At 37.6% G+C, this 22461-nt stretch overlaps 1 protein-coding gene across 1 annotated transcript in view; it reads left to right on the plus strand.

Annotated features, from left to right (window-relative positions):
- Positions 1-17845, plus strand: part of EXOC5 (exocyst complex component 5) — a gene marked incomplete at its 5' end in the record, with an annotated part of 30270 nt that extends 12425 nt beyond the window's left edge. Inside the window, 13 exon segments of the mRNA XM_072428614.1 lie at positions 955-983; positions 1061-1170; positions 1855-1899; positions 1979-2116; positions 4492-4574; positions 7703-7912; positions 8214-8361; positions 8506-8614; positions 9241-9361; positions 9443-9529; positions 10072-10180; positions 11061-11276; positions 11742-17845. Of these exon segments, the coding sequence (XP_072284715.1) occupies positions 955-983; positions 1061-1170; positions 1855-1899; positions 1979-2116; positions 4492-4574; positions 7703-7912; positions 8214-8361; positions 8506-8614; positions 9241-9361; positions 9443-9529; positions 10072-10180; positions 11061-11276; positions 11742-11930 (1594 nt within the window).
- Positions 17846-22461: the final 4616 nt, after the last annotated feature.

Raw genomic sequence — 22461 nt, forward strand, 5'->3', positions numbered from 1 at the left:
TTTTTTTAATTATGGCCGGTGATAAAACAAAGCCTAATATAATGGACATTGCATATTATTTGCTCTTGCAGTTATCTATACAGCAGTGTTTTCTGCGTAGTCTTGCGTAGAGTTTGTCAGGACACCAACTCCTTCCCTTGCCTTCTGCTTTTTTTCAGTTAAAAAAATGCAAACAAGCAAATAACGTTTGCACTGCTATTTTTAAACCTTTAATATTTTGTAAATATTGGTGCATCCTGTATTAAGGGTTTGTTTAGAATGGTGATGGGAACAGCAGATCCTGGCGACTGAGACCTTGACAGCCGCCACTAACACTACTACCTCAGAGCTGGTCCTTAACGCACCAATGTTTAAAATGTTTGCAGGGTGGCAGTGAACTGCTATCTACTGCCTCATAATCATACCCTGTGGGTACCCACAGGAAAGATGCCATCAAGTTATCTCAACCTTGGGCAAAGTTTAGGTTCAGGGGTGTATGGAAGCCATAACTGAACCACAACCTCTAGTCTGAACAACACATTTTTGTAGAATATTTCATATATCATTTTTCAACAAAAATTAACGTAAAAGAAATAAATAAACCTGGACATGGTGTATATGCTGCTTTCTCAATTTGGTCACTGGGAGTGAGGAAAGAATTTATGTTGTTGTGGAGATTGGGCCTGATTTATCAAAGTTTTCCAACACTGGAAAAGATAGGCTATTATGGTAGAAACTGGCTAATCCATCAAACCTGGAATGGATTTCTTAAAAATCATTTGCTATTAATTGGCCTGGACCAAACAAACTCCAGGTTTTCTATATCACCCAGGTTCTCCCGTGATGTATGTAGTGTAAAAAAAAAAAAAATCTTTTTTTTTTTGGATTAATATTGTCTCTTGTAATATCCTACATCGTCTGTTTTGTCTTTTTCCTGTTTTATTAGTCATAATATCTTTTAAAACCTTCTTTCAGGTTTGCGGAAGTAAAGTCAAAAATAGCAAGTAAGTTCTGTTAATTTGTGTGGGTTTTATGTGCTGTGGGTTTTTGCAGCATTGGTGACTGGTCTGTTATTTTCCAGGTAAATACCATGATCTGGAGCATCAATTAATCCAGGAGTTCACTGGTGCTCAGAGGAGAGGAGAGATTTCTCGTATGAGGGAGGTGGCCGCAGTATTGCTTCACTTCAAGGTACTCTGCTAAATGGTGTTTTCTTTCAGAAAATGTGTTTCATTTTTGGTTTTCATCAAAACTGTAGGTAAATTAAAAATAGCAGTGTGGCCCAAAGACACCAGTGGGTAGTTGCCTTTTTTTTTTTTAACCTAGTGTTTCTCAATCAGAGTTCCATGGAACCCAGGGGTTCATCCAGATGTTTTTAGGGGTTACCTTAGCAAGGAGCAATTTGTGCCTCTGGGGTCAGGTTAACTGACACCAATGATCCTTTTGGCTATCTGTAAGGCTATGTACACACCCGAGATGATTCTTGTCTGAAATGAATCATTGGGCTCATCTTGGGTAAGAATCTGGCGTGTACATCTATGAACGTCCGATGGCGAACGACTGCTATACTGGTCATCAATAGAAGAAGCATTTATCCCGCTGACCACCAAGCTAATGTACTGTGAGTTGTTTCCATGTTAAAAAGATTGAGAAATGCTGCTCTATCATATACTGGAATCAAAAGCTGACTGGATTCTGTTGTCAATATCTTCTGTCATCTGTTTTCCAGGTAATATTACATTGTTTTGATTGATCTTGAACCTTGGGTAGCAAAGTAATATTATATAAAAAGTGAACATTTTTTCCCCCAAATCTAAATAGATGTATCCATGAATACTGTGATATTTTTCTCATACTTGTTGTCTTTTCTTTTAGGGCTATTCACACTGTGTTGATGTGTACATAACCCAGTGTCAAGAGGTAAGCTGAAAACCTGAAGGCTCTGCTGCAGTGGTGCCTTGTCATTACATTTATCTTACGGGGACTTTATCTGTTTTAGGGAGCATACATGAGGAATATTTTTGAGGACTCTGCAACCTTATGCCAAAGGGTGAACAAAGAAGTTGGAGATATTTTCAGCAATCCAGAAATTATCTTGGCCAAGCTGATACAAAACATTTTTGAAGTCAGAATTCAGGTATGTTCTCTAACTGATGATGAACAATTACAGCTTGGCATGTGTTTCAGGATGTCACACACGTACACATCCTTATAACCCCCAGAACATAACCTACACATACTTTTTTCTATTACCTCCAATTAGGGGAAGATCCAGCTAGTCTGAGGCTCAGTACAGATGATGGATTTTTAGAGATGGTCCTTTATAATTGTCTTGGGTAAAAAAAATCTTGCATCAGTAAAGGTGTTCCATGGCGCAATCTAGCAATCCGCTATGTTGACCTTTACAAGGACTCCTGAAATCTCTGCATCAAAGAGCCTGCTGTTTTCCTCCCTTCTCCATAAAACCATAATCGCCTTGTACAGTGATTGCTTTTAACACCGCCACCCAAAATGATCACTGACGTCAGTCATTGAGTTCCTGTACACAGCTTCTCAGTGTTTATCTCTGCTTTTAGGTGAAACTTCTTCCCTGAATAGGTTAAACTTGCTGTTTGATGGCTAAAAATTGCCTTTTCAAAGATAAACTCCAGACATGTAAATTGTTTTTTGATTGTTTGTTTATTTTATTTTATGTTATTTTGAATAGCAGGAGTACATTGGGAAAATATTTCCAAGAATTGCACCTTTGTATCATAACAGACAGAGGAGTTCTGTAGTTTACTGAGACAGGTAGATAATGTGCCACTTACCAAATAAAAAACAGCAATGCTCTTCATAACAAGGAGAAGGGCATGATCAGTTTGAAGCACAATATAACATTATTGTTCTTAGACAAGGCAGCTTGTTTCATGAAATTGGCATACTATTTCTTGCATATTTCAGTTTTTGTTAGTGTCCTAGGAGGATGGTCTAACATATGAGTGTCACATCTAGACCCTGCTTAAATAGACATTGCAGGGACACCCTGGAAGTCCCTTCATGCATCAGGAAACCCGATTTCTGCCCCTCAATAGTGCCCTCAGGTGTAGTTTTCCTTATTTCCCTAGGCATCCTAGGATCTGATCCTGGAACACAGGCACTGAGTTAGTTCCTTTGTCTGTGCAATAATTAGAGCTCTGTAAACCTTTAGGTATGGTTTCTGTGGGCTTTTTGGTGATGGCATGCCTTCATCACAGTCTCTTCATAACAATCCTAACATTGTGGATAGCTTTACCCATGACGATTTACCCGTCATGTCTCTCCCTAGATTCCTTATCCATTTTTCATTGTTAGGAAGAAAGTCTGTTGCCTTCTAGGTCTGTCGTATTGTATGAATCTGTTCTTGTCTCGGGTTAGATCCTAAGATCCTCTCCAGATCTTGGCCTTCCAGGTTTCAGCATGTTCCTTCAGTGGAACTTGTTTTTTATCTTATTGTTTACACAGCACAGTATAGGGATGTGATGTAGAAGTCCTGCTCATCAGTGCTTAGTGAGGTCAACTCTGTCTAGCAGTTTGCATTCACCATTAATATTGGGTTAAAATATTTTTCTTTTACGACATTTAACATGTCAATTGGCCTTTTTTTGACTCTTAGAGTAAAAAAGAACAAGGTTTTGATTAAAGCCCAAATAAACCTTCAGTTTAAAATGGCAAAACACATTCTATAAAACTAAAACTTACAGTTTATTTTATGTAAAAATCAGACAAAACCTGAGTAGGAAAGCCTGTTCCCTTTCAGCACACATGAAAGAAAATCATTTTCTAGAGGTCCAGTACCTTCTGTTGATTTAAAACTAGAGTTCTGTAGTCACTGGGGAGCATGAACTTTGCTTATTGGAAAACTAAAGGTAAGACCCAGCAGAGAGGCATTTCTGAGCTCTGCAGAAAGGGTGCTGCTTCTCCTCACAGAGTAAGGGTCCTTGTGTACAGTTTCTGGCAGAAGACAGCCTTTTATACTCAGGTCTTTGCTGTTTTTAAAAGAAAATAAACAACAAGAAATGTATGACTATGTATTGTAATGCACATGAAATATACTTATTTGATTTAAAATAGTTCAGTTGGGTTTAGGTTATATGTAAGACACATAAGTCAGGCCCAGTTCTGTGTTAACTGGGCCTGACTTTTAAGCACATTTTTAGTCCTGTGAACATGAATTTGGTAATATGCATAATGCTCACGATAGACCTTTACCATTCCAGGTGCCTCGGGCCTTTAATTAATCCCTTGCACATCTTTACCTGTTTAAAATATTTCCCATTTCTGATTGACTGCATCGCTGTTTGTTTGTCTGGCAGCCTGATAAACCATGAGATTAGGAATAGCTTATTTACATTAAGATGAAAAGAAAACATAACCATTCATAATTTTGTTTACCCATCCTGTGACTAATTTTACAGGACACGGATAACATGTTGTTTCTTGAAGTTGTTTAAGTTTTTTTTTTTTCTTTACATTTCCCCAATATTACTCCAGAATTTCGTTAAAGAGCAGCTGGAAGAATGTAGAAAATCGGATGCCGAACAGTATCTTAAGAATCTCTATGATCTGTACACAAGGTAAAAATTGATTTGTTTGGCAAATTTATCTGCCTGCAGAATGAAGGGGGTGAGGGAGGGAGGGGTTGTATAAATCAAGGTAATAGCTGCAGGCACATCTGAAGTTGTTGGAATATATAATAATGGGGGGTGTTTGTATGTTGTAGTGTTGCTTTTCCATTTTCTGTTTCTCTTTTTAAAGTGAACATGAGACAGATTCAAAGGAGACTAAACAGGTTCGGCATTTCTAGACCATCACATTCTAATAATGCTGCGCTGTGTGCTACACAGCATTCTAAAATCACTTGGTAAATAATTCCCATTGTAATCCATGAAGCTTTCCAACCAATGTTTGCAGGAAAGACATTTGGTCTGTTTTATTAAAGCTCCACAAAACCTGGAATGGTTTCCTTAAAAATCATTTGCTATAAGTGGGTATATGTTTTTAATACTGGACCAAATCCATTCCAGGTTTGCTGGATCACCCAAGTTAACTGATGATAGTTATCTTCTCCAGCCTTGGAGAGCTTTAATAAATCAGGCCATTTGTGTTAGATGGGGGTGGGATACGTCTATTGTTTTATTAAATTCGAATGCACCACATTGAAGATGCTTTTTGTATTACTTAGAAACATATGAGCATATGCTAACGCAGTGGTAAGAGAAAAGGGAGAGTTGGCAGTATATTAAGGATACTAAACATCAAAGGTTCTCCCGAAATTACTAAATATTTGTTATTATTTACACATTGAAAGAGACTGTTAATCCCATTTACATCACCCAGCACTTTCATTTGCAGAGGTCATAGATGCCCAGGCCAAATTCAGCAGCATCAGTGTTTAAGGCGACAATAAGATCAGGTTCAGACCTGCCTTGGGATCGAGTGATCACTCAGTGTTGCTAGTTCCTAAAGAGCCAGCATCTGCTCATTTGACAGCTTGCATAGGTGAGAGGGACTAGTATCGCTGACTGGTGCCCCTATTCATTTTCAATGGGGCTGCAGCGGGAAGAAGCTATAGGTATCATCTACCCCAAGGCATAAGAAAAATAACTGCACCTCAACCCCATGGCCAGTCTGAACATAGCCTTTTTTATTATTATTTTACCTTGATAAAACTAATAAAATGTAAACATTTTTTTTTTCAGTGTTATCATATAATTGAAGCATTTTTTTTAAAGTGCAGCCTGAAGGTGTCAGTGTTCATCTGCAAACTAAAGGCTTTCATTATTTTTTTTTTTTTTTTAATGAAGCCTCCAACTTGCAGGAGATAACAATGCTGGAGCTATTTTGTATTTATTGAGTTCAGTGTCCTGCCACTAACTGTCCCTCGGAGGAGCTCACAATCCTGTCCCTACCATGGTGGTGGTCTGATGTCTGTAAAATAGTCTATGGCCAGTTTTGGGGAGAAGCCAATTAACCTTCTAGTATGAGTTTGGAATGTGGACGGAAACCAGAGTGCCCATGTAAACATGAAAAAAATGGCCATGCATATAGTGCCCAAGAATAAAACCTGGCATGCTAGTTGTCATGATAGGTATTTTTTGGGGACCCTGTATTTGAAAAATTGGCATTTTTGATACCGGTCATAAGTGTAAGGAAAAATTATTTTCAGCAATGTAAGGAGTTAATCCCACTGACCACAAAAGTAAGGGGGCTCTACGTTCACCACCAATGTGGGATTTTCACTGTACGTTGTGTGAAGTTGTCCTTCTCCACAAACCATCAATATCAAACAACATGGGAATTTTACCTAGATACTTTATTTTCGAACAATTGTTAATTACTTTTATTAATTTAATACTGAAACTAATCGTGGCACTGAGAAGCCCTGGGAGCCAAATATGCCAAGTGTACCCTGTTCCTTATTTCTACCGAATTTCTGAAAAAACATTTGGCATGTGTAGTCTAATAATTGTTTTCAGGCCTTTTTTTTTTATAAGGAAGGTCTAAGTGTTCTGATTAGTTTGTGGAGTAGGAAGGCTTGTAAGTGATACCATTGGAGATTTAAGGGTCATGCTGAGATTCTTAATTGAGCTTTTTTTTAATTATGCTCTTAGGGCTGAGTTCTTTTCTTTTTTTTTTTTTTTTGACGTTTAATATTAAACTGTGAAAAGTATTTATTAAAAAATGAACAATCCAATCCTTTTTAAACCAGTATATGTAGTAGCACCGAGTATACCCCTTCTACATCCTTCTTTGTAAGTAATAGAAGTATCCCTGGAAAAATATACAGACAGCAATAGACTAAAGTTAGATACCCTGTCCCTGAAAGGTGGTATGCACTGATTTTAGAATTATGGTCATAACACCGTATCAAGCAGAACATAATCCAAGTGAGTCGTGTAAGACGTAGAGCAGGTATCTGCAGATATACTGTTTTCACAAAGTAACTGATTGCAAGGAAAAAATGTATTTCTAATCCCTAAAATATGGCATTGTTAAAGAGGACTTCTTTTATGCTACCATCCCAATATGAGATCTTCAGAATTTTTTTTTCCGCAGTTATGCTATGCCATGTTCCACCAGCAGGTGGAGTAGGGGATGACATTTATTGCTGTTCCATTGGTCCTTAAATCCTATGGCTGTAGTTATAATCATTGTTATTACACAGTATTTATATAGCGCCAACATATTTTGTAGCGCTGTTCAAAGTCCATAGTCATGTCACTAACTGTCCTTTAAAGGGGCTTACAGTCTAATGTTCCTATTATAGTCACATGTGTTTAACACAGTCTTATGAATTTTGTGAGGAAGTCAGCGAAGCTAACTGCATGTTTTTGGAATGTGGGAGTAAACCAGAGTACCCGGGAGAAACTCACACAAATAGAGGGTGAAGCTGCAAACTCAAGATTGGAACCTGGTACCTAGTGCTGCAAGTGCTAACCACTTAGCCACTGTGCTGCCCTAATTATTATTAGTAATGAATAGTATTTATTAAGAGCCAATATATTACGCAGCACTGTACATTAGAGGTTGCAAATGACAGACAGTTACAAACAATGACACAGTAGCACACAATAGGAGGGGTAGGAAAGAACTTTTCAGTATGGTAGCACAGCAGACACAAAAGTATGGAGAGGATTACACTATATAATTCTAAATGTACTACACAGATTTGTAATGCAATTTGGTTTCTTTTGTTATACAGAACTACAAACCTCTCTAGCAAGCTCATGGAGTTCAATTTGGGAACAGACAAACAGACCTTTTTGTCTAAGTTGATCAAGTCAATTTTCATCCCCTATTTGGACAACTATATTGACGTAGAAACCACTTACTTACGAAGTCGGAGTTCAATGATCTTACAGCGTTATTACGATTCCAAGAACCATCAGAAAAGGCCAATTGGAACTGGAGGGTAAGTGACAGACATTGAATCTGTAGAGTCAACTGATCACCATTTATTAATAATATGAAAGCTTTGTTATGGTAAATGTTTATAAAAGCAAACCTTTCTGACGTTCTTTTACCACACACAGAGAAAAGTGATATTTTACAGTAGCTATAATGACCTGTTTTTATATAATGGGTATTCTATTTCTGTAATTTGACAACTCCATATGATCTGCAAGACAAAAATGTAAAGAATTGCCTGGAGATTGAAATAACTAGTTAACATAAACCATTACAAAATATTCTTTTTTAAATTTGCACAACAGCATTCAAGATCTGAAAGAGCGAATTCGACAGCGCACAAATCTGCCTTTGGGGCCAAGTATAGAAACGCACGGCGAAACATTTTTAGCACAAGAAGTGGTTGTAAACCTATTACAAGAAACCAAGCATTCCTTTGAAAGATGCCATAAGGTATGGAGAAACTTTTGCAAATGGTATAATGAAGTGTATGTATAGCCAACACTTTTTCTTTAGTAGGTATTAACCCTTTGCTACTCTGTCCAAAATTAAGGGAAAAAACTTAAAATAATGGTTAATATATTTTTTCTTCTTAAGCTTTCAGATCCATCTGATCTTCCAAAAAATGCCTTCAAAATATTTTCAATTCTTGTTGACTACTTATGCATGGAGCACATTGACTATGCCTTGGAAATAGGTTTGGCAGGTAAGATCAGTTATCCTCTTTCTGTTTTACGGAAAATGTCTAAAAGTCTGTACAGCTTTGGGTATCTTAGCCTTTTAAGATAAAGCACATGGAATATGTATTTAACAAAACAATGGAATGCATAATTTTCCCAGCACACAGCCAAAAAAACAGTGTGAAAAATTACATTCTTTCAATGATTTGCATTAAAAATTGAGGTTGTATACATCTGTGAATGTATATGTAATGCCTGCGCAATGCCCCTCTGTGAAGTTTGGTTCCTAGCTCTAACCTGTAAAATCTTCATCTTAAGACGTGTAAAGTAATGAATAGTATTAACATGCTGGGAGTCATCTGCTGTCATTGGGATTTTAGTGTGTCTGCTCCCTTTTACAGAGAGGAATGGGCTACCTACATGTATACCTGCTCCAATTAATTAATTGCTTTTTGTTCCAAGTAGTGAGGTCTTAGATTAGTGTTAGGGACCATTCATTTCACACTTTTTAGCACTGGATCAAGTTAGCTTGCTTTATATTTCTGCCTGCTTTCCAATGGTGCCACCAATCGGTTGCAGTTCACCGTGTAAAACACATTTAAGATTTCAGTATTCTGTTCAGTTAGAATTTTCTCTTTTTTTTTTTCCCCAGCAATACCTTCCCCTGACTCGAAGAATGCCAACCTATATTTCTTTGATGTAGTACACCAGGCCAACACAATCTTCCATTTGTTTGATAAGCAGTTTAATGATCACTTGATGCCTTTAATAAGGTAAGACATTTTGTTCTTATCTACGTTTCCTAAATAGCTTCTTTTTATCAGACTGTAATTCTTTATTTCTTATCACTATAGCTCCTCTCCAAAGCTTACTGAATGTCTGCAAAAGAAGAAGGATATCATTGAGCAGATGGAGGTGAAGCTAGACACTGGAATAGACAGGTTAGACCAGTGAATTCTAAAGTGGGTGTCTGTTTGCCCTGGGGCAGGATTCAGGGGGCACCACAGCTGGGTCTTCCTGTATAGAGAAGTGCATGCAGAGGGACATCTGTCCTACTAGTTGTAGTGCTCACCCAGCTGTATGCACTGCTGTAGCTCTTTTGAGCCAACCGTCACATGCCGTCCATCAGGTCAGTGGGACTTAAAAGTGTAAAGACAATGCACACAGCTAAGTAGGGACTGTTATCTGGAGGAGAATCGATGAATGTAACTTTTCCAGCACAACAAACAGGGTCATTATAAAATAGGGAGAGGTTACACACACTGTGTGATGATATTGGGACAACGAAAAGTAGGGACATGCTGTGGTTGCTCTAGAAAGCTTGTACCACCAGTTCTGTTTGACCTCCTCTAGTGGTGCAAAAAAATACCATCATGGCACGAAGGGTGTAAAAAGTTTGAAAACAACTGGACTAAATTAGCAATAGGAAAATTCTCATTATAATAAACAATTTTTTTAATACAAATTTCCAATTATTTTACAGGACACTAAATTGCATGTTTGGCCAAATGAAACAAATCTTGGCTTCTGAACAGAAAAAGACAGATTTTAAACCAGAAGACGAAAATAATGTATTAATACAATACACTACTGTAAGTGCAAATTTACATTTTTTTTAATATTGTGTTCAAAGCAAAAATGCAAATTAAGCTGATAAAATTAAAAAAAAGGTTAACCCTGTATGCTTAAAAAAAGAGTAACCCTGGATGTGATCTGCCTCACATGAATGAAGAGCTGGGAGCATAGGCGTAGGGGTAAAAGCCGAAAAGCTGCCATTGTGTGACACAAGCTTCACAATAGTTTCAAGGTGTCCACAACGTCACTGGAATCGGAAAATAAAAACCTACGTCAGAAAGGTATTCATCTTCATGGAACATTACTATAAGGGGGTCCTTCACTTTTCATTTAATGCCTAATTTATTTTATAATATTCTGTTAACATTACCACTAAAGGTGTGGCATAACTGTGCTAGGCAGATCCCATAAAAAATAGATATCAGGTGCCAGTTGGAAGCTTGACCTACTATATTGAAATATCACCTTAAACCATATTTGACTCGGCACACCAATTCATCATCCTACTTGAGTTTTTCCCACATGGAATCATACGTAGCCTTAATGGCAAAAACAACTTGATTTGAGGCTTCCCATAGTGCTCTGGGATGTGGTTTACACCTACATTTCCTCTTCTTATAGAAACAAGGTAAGCAATGGATAGATCAGTTCCTGATATGCCAACAAGTTAAAGGCATATATGGTCAGAAATACACCATTTATAGCCACACTAAGTATTTATTAATAAACCAAGGTGTCAGTCGGTTTTCCAAAACTATCAAAGAAACAAATAAATACTATAAACATGTATGCATAATCTAAATATTTTGCTTTATACTATACTTAAGAATGTAATTACAATATATCCGTTTTAGCTTTGCTATTCTTAAAGGTCTTGCATGTCTTATTTATGTATAGGCTTGTGCCAAAGTTTGCATTTATCTGCGGAAGCAAGTAGAGAAGATCCGTAGCTCAATGGATGGTAAGAACGTGGACTCAGTTCTAATGGAATTAGGTGTCCGCTTCCATCGCCTTATCTATGAACATCTGCAGCAGTTCTCCTACAGCTCCATGGGAGGCATGCTTGCCATTTGTGATGTTGCAGAGTACAGGAAGTGCGCCAAGGAATTTAAGGTTTGTTTTTCGCTTTTGTACAATAATAAGGTAGGCACAGACACTTGTTTTGTAGAGTAGAACATACGATGAGTAGGTTGGTTGTTCATTTTTTCTGGTTATTGCCAGCAACATTAGGTTAAGTGCCAAATTTCTATACAGAAGCCATTTTTCAGTCTGCAGCAGAGTTGCAGCTTTAGTACAGGGATGTCCAGTCCCCGAGAGCCAGAATCCTAACATATAATGTTTCTTTAACAGACAATACATCTAAAAAAAAATGTGGGTAACCAAGAGTATGAAAATTACTGTGTTTATATGTGAATTCTGACCTTTCTGTGGCTCTAGAGGTCTGGAGTTGGACAGCCCTGGTCCAATATAAAAGACACACATACAAATCTAGCAATTACACCTGTAATGACTTATTTTTATGAGATCTTTGCATGTTATTTGTGTATTAACTGAAGCTCTCTTTCCTTTACCCTGTAGATAGCCCTGGTGCTTCAACTTTTTGACACTCTACACTCCCTCTGCAACCTTCTAGTAGTGGCTCCAGATAATTTAAAGCAAATGTGTTCCGGAGAACAGCTGGCCAGCCTGGACAAGAATATCCTCCACTCCTTTGTGCAACTAAGAGCAGACTATAGATCTTCGCGCCTTGCTCGACACTTCAGTTGAAGAGCTCAATGAAAACTGATATTGTATTCAAGCCTTTGCCAGCGCGTGGCTACAAAATAGCACAGGACCTTCTCCTTCCTATGTAGAGGTTGCTCTAAATTCTGCAGCTCAGTTACTTTGGCTTTGGAACAATAGTGCAGCCGTGTTTTACTTGCTGCTGTTTTTGCCCCTTTCAGCAAAAGGAATTTTGCTTGTCTTATTTTTTTTTTCTCCCTAAGAAGATGCAGATGGGTTAAACTTTATTAATCACCACTCCTATTTTCCTTTGTCTTCTCACAGAGAGGATTGTTGTTGCAGTAAAACACACAAATTACTTGAGTAATTGGACTATTTACCTTTAAAGGGGCAGTACTGCTTTTACATAAGGGTTGTTTGTGTATTGTGACTCTTTTATGAAAGCTTTGGTTTAGGAAATGGGTGTAGGTTGTTTCATTCCTAGCTGGGCCTGGGATGGCTTTCCACTTATTGACTTCTCTTATTTAGTTAACTTTCAAAATAATATTTTATTGACGCTTTTAGGTGGGGGAGACATTCTGCCATTTGCTTAGTTTCCACTACCTTCCTCACAGGGAAAGTGTCAGATGCCAGAGTCTCTGGGCTGGATTGTAGTTCTTCTGCAAGAACATGCATTTATGTTATCTTCATTTAAGGCTGCAGTGGTTATTTAAACCTGACGATGGGTATTGAGCTATTTTCCCTCTGGAAACTCCCTCCACCCCTCCATAAGTATAAGGAGCAAGCGTGTGAATGTGTATACCACAGTTGAGTAGAGTCAAATTCCAAGGTCTTTAATGCATTTTTTTACTGTATATATTACGGTAATCCACAGTTGTCAATGGTTGACTTTTGGAGCTGCAGTCTGGCTAGAATAAAATTATCCTTCCAAACACTAGATACACATTTGAAATATGTTTACCTGCTTAACTAAAAACTATGTTTATCCAGTCTTGCTATTTACACATCTTGCCTCCTTGCATAGGCAGGAATTTCGGGTCAGCTATTGGTGGTATTCAGGTGCGCACTTTTCTGCTTCACCTACCTGCTCATTGGGTGGTGAATTAGAACTGTAATGGTGCTGAATGACCATTTAAATATATCTAAAGCCACATAATGTAAAATATTTTAGCTAACAAGTCCTTAGATGTGGTGACTATTCATTTTCTTTTTACAGACTTTTTTGGGCAGTCCTTTGAGTTACACACTTCCTGTGCCATTATTAACCACATTATATGTTTGAAAAATACCATTGTTGTAACCCAGGCTGGACTTCAAACGTTCGCCTTGTACATTGTCATTATTTGAAGATTGATGGTATTAGCAGTTTTCACAAGAAAAATAACATTTATTTGTTTCCAGTTTAACTCTCAATGATGTTGCATTTATTATATTTTTGGTGCTTGGAAAATAACTAATCCAGCCGCCAGATCTAAGGACTAGTTAACTGCAATGTTTTAAAGGATAACAAAACCCAAGAAAAAAAAAATTATACCTCTACTTATACCTATACTTTTGGTAGGTTCATATAAGTTTCAGCTGGATTTTGCATTTTGCTTTGAAGCAAATTTAAGCTTGATTGCTGCAAGTCACTACTGCGCTTTAAACTTAATAACTGGGAAGAACTCCAAATCCTTTAATTTACTCCTTTAAATTTCTTTACCCTCATCGCATCCCTTAAGCCAATACAATTCCTATAGAAGCCACTTTGTATTTTTCCCCACATCTAACTTATTTGTACAGGTAATCATCATATGATATGGTCTGGAGAATCTTAGTAACTTGTATGAATGATGCTTTCTGTTTTTATATGTTTGTATGTTTATCGGTGGGCAAAACCCATTGTTATTGCATATAATACACGTATTTACAAAGTTGGATTTATTTGTGGGGTCCTGTTTTTAAGAAAGCGGCTTATTGTGTTTTCCAGAAGGATTTGACTTTCAATATAGCACTGAAGTGCAGCATATGTTTAATGTACTGATCCCCATGTTTTTTTTTCTATCCAATACTGAATGTAAAGGAGGAAAAAAAAAACCGTAAAAAGACTTTATCGTACTGAAGGGGCCTTTAGCTAAAGCTATGGATATTGCCTTTTTCTGTGATGATTCTCGCGCATCCAGCTCATGATGTAACAAGTAATAGTTGTTGCATTTAACTGAATTTGTTCTGTAATGCTAAAACATGTTTAGCCACTCATCCACGTGGCAGAGGAAACGTCATGAATGAGTTGTAAAACACATTAGAGTGTGGGTGAATGTGGGTAACTTATTCTGTTAGTGAACTGTGGTGGAGGGGGAAAAAAAAAAAAAGATTATGGTGCATCAATCTCTCCTCCTTGCCTTGCTGTTAGGGACTCCTCATTGTATTGGAAGAGTTTGTGCTTAGTTCACTGAAGCAGCAAAGGAGAGGAAAGTGGCAGAGACTTTCATCATAGTGACCCCCTGGTTCTTTTCCAACCTCTTTGGATGGCATGCAGAAAATCAGTTGATCCTGTATGCCATTTGAACTTAAAAAAAATATCCAATTAGAAAGCGTCTTCTGTGCCCCTCTGGTTTAGTTTCACTTTGCCCCTGGCACCTTACTTCATAATTTCAGCTAGCATTCCAAATTTGGCCTAGCTGGAATTCAGCATTTACTGCTGAGGCAGCCTTAGGAGTCAGAGAAATGGCAGCTGGCAAGAAAGGGCTACCTTGCGTAGTAAGGTGGAAGTAGTGAAGTGAAGCTGTATTGGAACGGGACATGGTAGTTTTGAAAATTTACCAAACTTTCAGAGTAGTTTGGTAGTCAAAGAGGAACTTGCCCATTCCTGTTCCATCTTCCTTCTTTTCTTCCTCCTACAGATGATCTTTTGCCATCTTGATTGGCAGTGCTAGGAAGGCATACGCAAGGGAAGCTGGGATTGCTGGGTTTCCCTGGCAACCATAGCTGACACTGCGCATGCACAGTTCAGTTTTGACGGCAGACCCCAGAGCGATCAGGCAGGCATAAAAGATTATTTTAGAAGGGACATTGCCACCAATCACAACCAATGTCTGCACATTTCACAGCTGGTTAACTGTCCAGTACTTCTCACTGCCACCCCTATGCATTCTCGACCTGCCACCTGGAGAAGCCACATGTAGCGCCTTGTGAGAGGCAGGGGTTCCTTGGCTCAAGGAAGCAGTAAACGCACCTGATCACCAGTGTGAATAAAGCCTGATGACCAAGATTCTGTATATCATACACTGTGTGAGGCACAAGGTGCAACTGGATGGAACATTTATAGCTCAGACATCCAAGCCTGGTCAAGTCTAGAGTGGTGTTGGTTGGGAATGTTTACGATCAATTTTATTTAACGCCATAATTCCTACCAGTACTGTGTTTGACCACCAAATGTACTGAACCTTCCTCCTCTAAATCTATCTTTGTACAGTGGCCACGATCTGTGTTTATACGATGACATTAGCAGAAACCTTCCCCTAAGACGTATTAGAAATTTCCAAATGCAACCTTCCCTTTTAATATCTAATCCTCTTTATTTGTGCTGAAAATAAATAATTATTGGGCATAGAGATAATTGACAAAGGAATGTGTAAAACATCAACCATTAGCAGATGTCTCCAACAGGCATCTATATGGAGTTCATACATTTCAGTAGACTAAAAACAGTTTATTGAACTCTAAGCTTGGTGAGCGGTATCCTGCGAGCAGTCTCAGAGCAGAATATAGATTCTAGAATGCTCCACATGCCACTAGCTCTTCAGGAACAGATGTTAATCACCATTTTTCTCCTAATAAATCCTCTAATTTCAAATCAATTGTAATTTGCTAGTTGGATCGCACTTCAATCAAATGGCATAGCTCAATAACGGAAAGGAGCCTCCAGATTCCTATTTCTTTTTGTTCTAAAGTTTTTTTTTTTTTTTTTTTTCCTGAATCCCCCTTTTAAAAATGCTACTTGTCTGGCTATCATGATGAATCACAGGCTTCATTGCAATCAGTCGCTCACTCAGAACAAGTAAGCAGAGCAAAGTTGCCCTAGTCAGTGACTAAAAGTAATAAAACCAGACTTTAAGTGTATGCTTTCCTGGTTTCATTTCTTCTCTCCCCCTTCATCAATATGCTAAAAAATATATAAAATTAAACCTTTATTCCTTTTTGCATCACATAACATTTGCACTTTATTTTAGACTCTGTGACATCATCACTAAGTCTTTGTGCTTTCCACTGGCAGTGCAGGTAGAAAGTTCAACAGGGTGCTCTACATAAAGTTTAGAAAACTGGAAGCACTCACCCATTGACTGATCTTCGGATACTTGAACCTCCATGACTGAAATAATGGACCGATCAGCTGGGAAAGAAAGGGATGGATGATGCTGGACACCCATCAGCCAATAATTATGTGCACTCCATTTAAAATTTAAATACACACCATAAGATGCAGTCAAATTGCAGTAAGCAATTGCCGTACAGGAGAGGAACCTGCACAACTGTAAGAATGATGCCAAGACTGCGGTAGAAGTTTAATGCCAAAGGATAAATACTATATTCAGGTAACTAGCATTTCTAATACTGGGTCTCCAATTGTAGCCTTCCTCAGTGCTTAACCCCTCTTCTTCCTCCCTATTTTGGTCCCTTCCTCTTCCTTTTCCTTTCGCCCTTTCTCTTTCCTTCCCTTCAGTCTTTTCCCTTCTCTTGTATTCCCATCAGTCTTTTCACCTCTCCTCTCTTCGTGTCCCTTACTCTCTTCTTTCTTCTCGTCAGTCCTTTTCCCTGTCACTTTTTCTTGTCCTTCACCCTCTTCTTCCTCTTTTTCTGTTTGCTCCTTTTCTCTTGCAAATCTGTCTAAGCAATAAAATATTAGTACTACAGGGCAAAACCAGCTCTGGAATGTAATGTAATTTGGAAACCCAAGAAAAAGATGAACAAAACAGCCAGTGTTAAGTTTGAGAGATCACCATTGGCATTCTATTTCTTATGTATGCACTTTAAGGGTGCAGTCACACAAGCAATCCTGTCACTGGAGAGAACTCTCAAGCTCCAGAACTAGGTTGTATGTGTCTGTTCTCTTCCAGCTCAATATCCAAGGCGTCACCTCCTTGCTGAAAATGCCACTGAATAAAAGTTGACAGCAAACAAGGCATTGCTGTCTCCTGTCTGGTGACCTTTTATTCTTCAGTGTCAGCAAGGGAGCAGCACCTTGCTTATTTAGATGTTGAAGGATTCCAGCAGGTGAATCTTGCACATTTGACTGGACCTTATTCTCTCCTATTTAGAATCTCTTGCAGTATGTAAAATTGTTAACTCTGGGTGTAGCAAGTTTTATTAACTAAATGCATAAATAAATAGACCTTTAAAACCTTGAGATGACATGAGCACTTGGAACTGGTGTATTAAATAGAACATAATGTATCTTTTCTTCTTTTAACTTACTAAAACCTATTGTTAGCAAAATGCTTAAGAAAAGCTACAGACAAAAGTGAATGTTGCCCTGTCTCACTGATATTAGTCCAATATAGGTATATCCTATATCTGTAGGGACTGCATCCCCTGCACAAGTCTATACAGGGTTCTCCCTTTCCTTTTAGCTTGAAGGTTGCTTTGGGTATTGCAGGCTGCCTGGTGTAATGATTACATTTATAATCCATTCATGTAAAGGTTGTCAAAGACTGTATCACAAAAGTGCTTGAACTTTTTATATTTTGTACCCTCATTTGTTTTGACTAATTTTAATATTGTATAAATTGTATTGATCACTTTATTATTTCCTAATATATATGTTTAGCTGTTATATTGTTTTTTGTTACATGTACCTCTGTGCAATATTTTCCTTTGCCCACTGAAAGAATGCTAGCAAAACAGTAAAATAGCTGTTGCATTTAAGACTTGTAACATTTTCTGTCAATAAACAAATTTCCTCTATGTTCTCTAATTGAGAAGGGAATGTATTTTTGTTTTATAGTTTGCAATGTTAGTTTACAATCCTGTGAAAAGTACACATCATATTTTTTTTTTTTAGCAGGAAAACTTAAGAATCCACCTGAAACTATGGGGTAATTTACTGAAGTAGTCCGGACTGCTCATAGCAAAAGTCAAAATTAATATAAATGCAGGTTTGAGGTGTAAACATAGATACAATACTGCATTTAGCCCCACTTTAAATCCATAGCCTAATCAAATTAGGTTCCAATTATATGATCCTCCCTAGCCTGAATTCACATTATCCACCATTCCTCCAGTGCAAGAGGATGGCATTTATATGGGCCAGGGTTGGGTGTAAATTGCACCCCTTAGAGGTTGCCAGGGCTGGGGAATACATGCCACGGTTAGGACTAGAAGATAATCACCTGCTAGATGCTGTAAAAGGCTAAACCTTCTGTAATGATTTTCTAAGGGCTGATGAATCAAAGGTACAGTTGTTTGTCCACTGTAACAGTAGATGTATTCAGAACAAACTGAAGAATGCATTTCAGAAGAAGAAGCCCAAACCTTCTTTAAATAATGGTGATGGAAATATGGTTTAGGTTTGCTTTTCTGCCTCAGGATCAGGCCATTTTGTAGTTGTGTCTACTTTGAATTCTGCATTATAATAAAGTGTGTGTGTGATTTAAAAATGTGATCCTCAAATGTTAAATCATAAATGGATTGCATTAATGGACAGTAAATTAAGCAAGAAATGATTTAAAAAAGAAAATGGAAGGTATGCACTGGCCTACCTAACCTAATGAGTTAAATTCCATTGAAATGTTGTAGGGAAATTTGAAATTGGAAGTTCATGAAAGGAATCCTGTAAACTGAAACTGAGGGAACTTTGCATAGAGGAGAAGTTACACATTTTTGTTAATTTCAAACGCAAAACATCCATTCTAGTAAAGGAGACACGGATGGGTATTCTTACCCCCCATCAGTTTTTAAGAACTTTTTGGGATTTAGATACACTTAATGGCTGGTTTCATGTGGTTAATATTTGGTAGTGTCATCCTGCTGCTTAAATTGTCTGAGATCACTAATAATTGGCAATCAATTGCTATACATAAGAAAGAAATGGAATGTAGAATTGAATAATTGCTAATAATCACATGGTGCTCCAAATTTATAAGATTGATCACTAATGAATAAGCCATGGTCCCTCCAAAAGGATGTTTTAGCTGTAGATTGAACCTGAGGGGCTGGACAGTGTCATGAGAAATATAAACAATTTGAATAGTGATTTATTTAATGTAGGGCTTGTTTTATCATTTGGTGTAAACAAGAGATTGGTAAATGTACTAAAACATTAGCTAGCCGAGTGAAATTACTTGTACTTAAAAGGTATCAAGTAGACATTGGCAAAGGTATAGATAAAATAGTTTATTAAAAGGTGTCATTCTCAATTTGCCCACTAAGGGGTGCTGTGTTTGAATTACACTTGTATTTGTTATGAATTAAAAAAAACACAGCACACTCTAGTGGAGAAAATTGAGATGTGAGCCTAAGCTGTTAGAAGCCAAGTGAAACACAACTCTAGGGTATTTGATCTTTGGAACACATACTTGCAATTAAAGGGCATCTATTTAGGTCAAGAGTTTGCTTTTTTTAAAGTTCACCGTTTAAGAATACAATATATATTGCCTGGACACAGGTACACTTTAAAGTACATTTTTTTTACAAGGTTGCCCTAATGAAAAAAAAAATCTGCACACCAAAATGGGTGTTGTTAATTTACCATAAACCAAAGTGCCTTGATGATTAATTTTTACAGGTCTATCTCAATGACTGCACAAAGTTAATTAAAATAAATTGCAAAAGTCTTAGTCAAGTGGCTTGTGAAGGTTGTGTATTTCACTTTCTGATCCACCACGGCAATCTAAGCATGAATTCATAACGTTTTACTTCTAACGGCAAACAAACGGGGTACGGAAGCATTTGAGATCCCCTCCCAATGTTCTATGGCAGACTGCAATGATGCATTACAAATATTATATAATTATTTGCACTAATATTTGAGCAGGTGGAATGGATTAGTGCAATGTAAACAGCAAACTTCTGATAACATGCATTTTCTTAAATGAATGTGTGCTGTGCAACATGTATAAATATTGTCAATAATTCACTGTAACCAAGATATCACTGTTTATTCCCTGCTTTGCTGGCTGAATTTAAAATGGAAATTTTGGATTGCTTTCATTTTTAATTACAATACACAATTCATTTTTTACATCAGAAAGGAGTAAACAAGCTAGTATTTTGTTATTTGTTCATAATTAAAATTTTAATATTTTTGCTTTTATCCGGTAATTGCTCATTCTGAACAATAGCTAACGTCCGTATAAGTTGCTGTGTCTGGCTTCATACAGAGGGGGAGTCGGAACTGGGGTTACCAAGCTTACATTCGTGCCCGCTAAATGTTCGTCAGGCTCCAGTGCTCAAAGGATGAATGGCTTAAAAGGAAAAGTGATATTACACTTTATAGGTGTTATATTTTGTTAGTATTACCATTACTTTTCAACGTCATTTTCTGGAACTGTTGTTATCAGTGGTGAACCTCACTTGGCAGAATTGACTTGGGTTCCTCCTGAATAATTGAATTGAATTGGCACCTTGTTGGTTGAGAAAGGACCAGGGCCCTCATGCAGTGGCAAACATTGCACTTCCCTATGTCCTCCCCTGACTATTGGGTTTTAATTCTAAAATAAGCCAGCGGTTCTTATTTTCCAGAGTGATTGGAATGGCCCCACCTGCAATCCTGAATTTAAGATCTTTTAGTAACATTTTTTAGGAAATGTGATTAAACCTATTGTTTAGAGGGCTCTACACCTTGCCATATTCTTCTCAGTCTTTTTTTCTACTCTAAACTTAAGTGAACCGTTGCTAACGATGCATGTGCATTGTAAATAGGTCAAATATTATATGGGTTTATGTATAAACAATTTGCATATTTGTCTGTTCAATAAAAGGGCTTGTTTAAACTTTCTGTGTGAACTGAGATAGGTGAATGGACCTGTATTTAAAAGATATTAGAACATGGACGAAAGTTTGGCTTTCAATTCAATAGGAGTCGTCATCCTCAATTGGTCCACTAGGTGTAGCTGTTCCTTGAGTTACACTTGTATTCATTGTAAATTAAAACAAACAAAGCACTCCTAGTGGACAAATTAAACATGACAAAACAAGCACTTCAAATCACATCATTCTTGATGCATAGATGTTTAGGTAAAGCAGTTACCCTCCTTTTCTATTCTTCTTGTGGTGCATTTATTTTAATTATATTATTATTCATATACCTATCACACTAAGTGTTAATGTTTCTATGTTCCGAGGCTTTCTAGCTTTGCTGACATTTTAAGATCCTTCTCATTATACTGTTTTTTTTATATCCTTTGGACTCTTCTTGATGACCTATGTGCTGACTTTTTGACTTGAATTCTAAGTGAGTATTCTCTACATATCTTCCCTATTTAGTGGTGGGCATAGTTAACAGTGGGCCCCTAGGCCGGACATACTTAAGGTTCCAGTGCCCTTGTGCAGTGGCACACTTTGCACCTCCTGTCCACCCCTGGCCTTACAGGTTGCCCACAGCCTGTGGCAACCAATGATGGTGATTACTACTTGCATTGGTGAAATGTCCAGACAATATTGAACTATATATACCCACAGTTTTTAGAAGCAAACCTATGTGGGGCCCATAAAGTTACATTTTTAGCAAATGCAAGTAATGGCTTTCTCATAAGAGTTTTGCTATATTATATCTTGCACATCAAGCCTATAATTACATTAAGAGAGGTCCCCCTTGTTGCTAGACAGGCAGCATTAACAATGTAACCTGCTAAGGAACAGTACACGAAAGAACAATTGAATAGCGTGATACTTCGATCCGACCCCTAAAAAAAGGGTCATGCCTGTATGACTTAAAGAAACCCTTCCTGTATAATACCAGGCACAGTGATGAAGGATTAAGGGTTCTTGAAGCTGTCGGCACAGCATTTGATTTAAGAAAAAAACAAAATGTGAAAGGCTGAGTGGTTCCGAAAGAAAATCCAGTGTGTTTTTCCTTTCTCTCCTAATGTGTCAGTGAAAAGATGGGGCTCAGCATCAACCTCTTATGCCAAAACTACCCCGTCAATTTCCAGATTTCCTTCTAAAATGTCATTTGACAAAGAATTGTGAATTTTCATTTACTTCAACTATGGTATTTATTATTAAAACTTGAAATCTAGTCTGAATCACATTTCTCTTTTTTTTGTATGTACCATTTGTGGGAAATATTTTCCTATCTTTGTAGAAGCTTTGGCTATTTTGTTGTGTGGGAGTCTTGCTTGTGCCAGATGTGTATGTGTTTAGCGTGTTTGTGGACCATGGGAGGATGATCTGTAAGTTGAAATTTTCTAAGTAGCAATTCTGTTTTGCACAAGCTCCATGTTAAATGAACTGGTTTGCTCAACCTAAACTGAGCTATACTTAGCTGTCCTCTGATGTCTACAAAATTGCTTGCCAGGGCTGACATCTCTCTCTCTTCTTGGTTCGGCACCCTGGTGAACTCACCTAGGCTGACTTGACTTCCATACATGTGCATGGT

This window comes from Pyxicephalus adspersus, chromosome 12, assembly GCF_032062135.1.
Source record: "Pyxicephalus adspersus chromosome 12, UCB_Pads_2.0, whole genome shotgun sequence".
NCBI classification, from domain to species: domain Eukaryota; kingdom Metazoa; phylum Chordata; class Amphibia; order Anura; family Pyxicephalidae; genus Pyxicephalus; species Pyxicephalus adspersus.